At 49.8% G+C, this 4,813-nt stretch overlaps 1 protein-coding gene across 1 annotated transcript in view; it reads right to left on the bottom strand.

Moving 5' to 3' along the window:
* Positions 1–4,274: 4,274 nt before the first annotated feature.
* The window catches only part of ERCC6L (ERCC excision repair 6 like, spindle assembly checkpoint helicase), a 19,369-nt gene continuing 18,830 nt past the window's right edge, over positions 4,275–4,813 (bottom strand). The window contains exon 3 of the mRNA XM_023524980.1: positions 4,275–4,813. This exon is cut by the window's right edge and continues 1 nt beyond it. Within this exon, the coding sequence (XP_023380748.1) occupies positions 4,678–4,813 (136 nt within the window). The 3' untranslated portion in view covers positions 4,275–4,677.

The following is a 4,813-nucleotide window of genomic DNA, read 5'->3' on the forward strand; positions in this document are numbered from 1 at the left end:
ACTGAGCAGACAGGCCGCCCCGGGATAGGTGTGCCACAGGATACCGAGATGTTCAAAACAGTGACATGAAACTGCTTTAAAAACCACGTTCACAGCAATGTCTCTTGATAAGGGCTATAAATTCTGAAAATCTTGAAGAAAATTCTGAAAAGTTTTATATGCAGCAGACACTACCTAGCTAGAGTCGTTAGCTAAGGACACCGGCTTTCCCAGGACACTAAGTGGATGTCGCCCACTAAGGAATGTAGGCCGAGTGCTGGAAAGATAGACTGGAAGCAGCAAACTGATTTCTGCGGCACGGGGAGAATACTCCCGGCCAGCTTGGGAGAAAGTAGGGCAGGCACGGGCCTGACACCACCCTTTGGGAAGTCAGCTTTTGACTGGCAAGTACGGTTCCAAACGAGCTGCTAAATAAAAAAAAGGATTTCTACAGATCTACACATGTGGCGTATGCATGCGGTTCTGCTTTGAAACTGCATCTCTTTCATTAAGTGCTTAAAGAACGAACCTCGTTCATAGTAAAATAATTGCAAATAAAACTCCAACGAGATCCCGTGTTTTACCTATCAGATTGGCAAAGTTCAAAACGTTTAACATGTTGGTGGGGGTATGGGGAAATGGGTATTCATTAATGGTTGAAATACGTATTACAACCTCTGGAAAATGATTTGGCAGTACCTGTCAAAAGTATAAATATATCCTTTGACCCAGCAACTTTCTAGGAATTTATCCTACGGATGTAATCACATCTGCAAAAGGTACAAGGATATTCATTACAGCGCCAGCTGGAAGCAGTGTCCATCAGTAGCTGATAAATTATGGTCTGTCTGCTCACTGGAATATGCAGCTGCATTAATATTAAAAACTAAGGTGTATAACTATATACTACCATTTGAGTAAAAACAAGTATATACAGATATATACCTGTGCTTATAGATACACAGACTATCTCTTGGAATGGCAGTCCAGAAATGGGGGCAGAACAGGTAAGACTTTTGACCTCATACCCTTTGATCAGGGGTTTTAAATTGTTGTGTGCCGCAGAGCCCCTTGGCAGTTTGCCCAAGCCTTTCTCAGAATGTCGATTTTAAGTGGATAAGGTAAAAACATAGGATTATAAAGGACACCAATGATACTGAAACAGTAATCAAAATAGTTTTAAAATTGTGTGTCTATATCTTTGTTAACTTCCTAAGATCTAGTGGTAGCTCTAAAAACCACCGTGAATTTGTAGTTGTGATATCAACAGTATTTTCAGATAGCCGCAAAATACCTATGAATCTCTGAGTCACAGGTATTGCTAATGCTTCTGCAGCTTGTTGCCTACATTCAGACAGACGTCTGAATTGTATCCAGGAACTTTGTTTTAAAAATCCCAGCCTTAGATACTGTTTTACCATGTGCATGCGTTTCCCTGCTAATTGTCATAATCTACATCCAAACAAGAAGTATTTTATCACTGAGAAAGTCACGTGCCGCTGAGTGACGGGGACACATTCTTAGGAGCGCGTTGTCAGGCAGCTTCGTCGTGGCATGAACATCATGGAGTGCACTTACGCACACCTGGTGGGTACGGTCCGCTACACGCCTAGGCGGTGGGGGACAGCCCGCTGCTCCTGGGCCACCAGCCTGGCCAGCACGTGACCGGACTGAACGCTGCAGGCGGCCGCACCCCAACGGCGCGTGTCTGCGCCCCAGCTCATCTGCACGTACTGAAGGGGCAGTGAGGACGCCGCGTGCACGATGGAGACCGCGGCCGCGTGCGGGGCCCCGACCCGGAGCGGAGCCTGCGGGACGGGAAGCTGCTCTGCGTGTCGGCGAGTGGGGGCCAGGACGCGTGAAGGCCCCGGACGCCACTGCACAGGCCGGAGACCCGACGACCCCGGACACTCGGGCTCCAAGCGGTTTACGAAACAACCCGAGATTAAATCAACACAAAGGAGTGATGCGATCAGAGATGCGGTCATCGTGTGTGTGAGGAATTTTTCGGCTCCTTTATAATCCTGCGGGGCCACGTCATAGGTGCGGTCTGGAATGCAGTGAAACGGCGCAGGCCTGCGCTCCGGGGACTTAAGCATCACTGTTCCCGGCAAATGAATGCGGGCCCGGAACGCCTGCAGCACGCAAACTAATGACATGGAGCTGCGCCTTTGTGTTTAACATCAGGGGAGAGAGGAATTTATTAGCTGAATTTCCACAAACAGTATGTGTGATGGGAGGGAACGAAACTCAAAGGTGCGTGGCACAGCCACTCAGTCCCCTCGAGGAGCGGTCAGCTGGGCCGGGATGCAGGATGCGAACTGCTGAATCAGTGTTACCTCCGAGACTTTTTTAATGATATATATATTCAGTCACATCACCCTCCTTAAAATATTAGTAATAAGTTTGTGGTAAGAGCAAAATTTCATACTATCGATGAGTAAGCTATCATTAAGCTTCAGCTCATCTCTTTCAAACTTCATTTTGCAATACTCATAGTATATGAGAACGGTAGTAAGGCAGGGAAGAGGCGACAGAACTTAAGTGATAAATCAGCCACATTCAGAGACTACAACATGCTGATCACCCTGCGGCCAGGCCACTGGGCCACCTGCAGGACAAAGGAGCATTCCTGCTGGGGTTACTAAAGGCCCGCCTCCCAAACTGCTGACGGGAAAACAGGAAAGTCTTTAAGTGGCACCCTACACAAAATAAATCCATCGATGCCCTGTGGCTGAGACCCCCGGGGAACCTACTGGAAACCGCCAGCAGGCCGTCCTCACTGCACCCGGGGCAAAGGACACAGTAAACAGTCTTTAAACTGTAACTCACAAGAACCGAAGAATGACATTCGCTGACTTCCGCGAACACTAGGGGTAGCTCTTTCTCTCTGTCCGTCTCCCTCAGGCTCTGTCACTCTTTCCTCTGAGAGGAGACCACGTGCCATGTGGACTGTCGCCCCTTTTCTAACAAACTTTCCTTTCGACCCTGACTTTGGCGTGTGCGTGGAATTCTTTCCACACTCGCCGCCAAGAACCCTTCTTTCAGCGCAGGGCCTGGTCTGCCCCCTCGGGGGAATTCGCCCGGTTCCTGCCTCAGTAGTGTGACTTGTTAGAGAAAACCACAGGCCCAAAGTGGCATCACTTGTGCTAAAGCCCACGATACCAAACCCAGACCTGATACCTCACTGAAGTCTTGACCTTCACCAGAAATGTACTCTTAACGAAGCAGTCTGGAATTTCCTGGACAGCACCCATGAGGGCATCTGTCACCTGGGCCTCCTCCATCCCCCACAGGAAAGAGAGACAATGTGCAAAATAAAACCCTTGCCTTCCCCTTCCCCCCGCAAAGATGGCGGCCTGGTAGAAAAGAACCCTCTCTTCCCTTTTGGTAAAAACTCCCCCGCCCACCGTTCTTCCCGTAAAAAGCTGCCGTTTTGTCCAGCCCATCACAGAGCTGTCCTACCTGCTGGGTGGGACGCTGCTCGATTCACGAGCCACTTCATAAAGCTGATTAGGTCTTCAAATTGAAATTTGTAAACAGTATACACATAGAACTTACAAGTAACTTTTATATGTGTGTGTGATATAATAAGCAGAACGAGCTGGGCTTTGTCCCTGGTTCCTGGAACCTTTGGACTCTCCAGTGACCAAGAGCATCTTCCCCACGGTAACAGTGACTGGTGAGGGTAGGGGAGACCTAGACAGTTTCAGGATGGGGGCTGGTCACCAAAAAGACAGATATAATGAGGGTTGGAACTCCTGGCCACAGCCCCTGGCGTCAGTCGTGGGAGAGGAGCCGAGACTGGATTCATCCCCCGTGGCCGGCCATTTAAATAACCACGGCTCAGTAATGACCCGTCCACAAAACCCCGAAAGCTGGTAACACATGGTTAAAAATGCATTTTGCCCCTTACGATGTGATCTTAGGCAGGGCCCTGGCCACCGGCGGTTCCCCTTCTCCCGTGGCCAAGGGCAGTGCGCTGTCCTGCGCTTTGTTTCCAACGGAACCAAACTCCTTTTCCGTCTACGGCCCGAAGATACAGCGTGCTAGCGTGCCTCAGATGACAGCTGGTGCTGAGGGAAGGACAGCTGAGTGGTGGCCAAGCGACACCCGGGCAAGGCACCGGTGATGGATGGCACAGCGCCCAGCCTTCTGGGCCGTCGGCTGGCAGCGAGCAGAGAAGCATGGTCACGCGCAGGCCTGGGACCTGGATGCCAATGACCCGCTCCCGAAAGCGAGGAGTGTCGCAGGCATTTGGCAGTGTCAGGTCAGTGAAAGAAACTGAAAGGAAAGCACTTGAGAAAAGTAACTTTAATAATCTCATCTGAACTGCAATAGACAAAAGCGCTTTCTCAAAATAAAATTAGCAATGGCCGGAAACGTTTTATGAAAAGTTCTCTAGAAATAACACAGTAGTATTAAGCTGACGGAGCATGCCTATAAGAAAAATGTAAGAACATTTGAGTCAAGTAATATTCACCTAGCGCTCAGAATACCAGAATCCATGTATCGGGGTGCGGTGGGGGGCAGGAGCAGGGGCTGAAGGCAGAATCTCCAGAAAAGCTCCAAAGAGAAAGCTGCCTCCTGAGTGCGCTCTGGCCTTAAGCCCGAATGCTTCACGCGTGCAGAGCATCCGATAAGAGCAGATGACCTCGTACTCAGTCCCACCGGAACTGCAGCCAACGGGCGACATTCTCAAGTTGAGTTAAGTTGCTTATACAGACTTAAGGTCATGAGCATGACTTCGGGGTCTGCGCTTCTGATGTCGAGCGCCTCCACGAAGCAGCTCAAGGCCTCCTGCAGCCTCCCCGCCTCTCTCAACGCTTTTCCA

Source organism: Pteropus vampyrus, unplaced genomic scaffold (assembly GCF_000151845.1).
Source record: "Pteropus vampyrus isolate Shadow unplaced genomic scaffold, Pvam_2.0 Scaffold515, whole genome shotgun sequence".
Taxonomy (NCBI): Eukaryota; Metazoa; Chordata; class Mammalia; order Chiroptera; family Pteropodidae; genus Pteropus; species Pteropus vampyrus.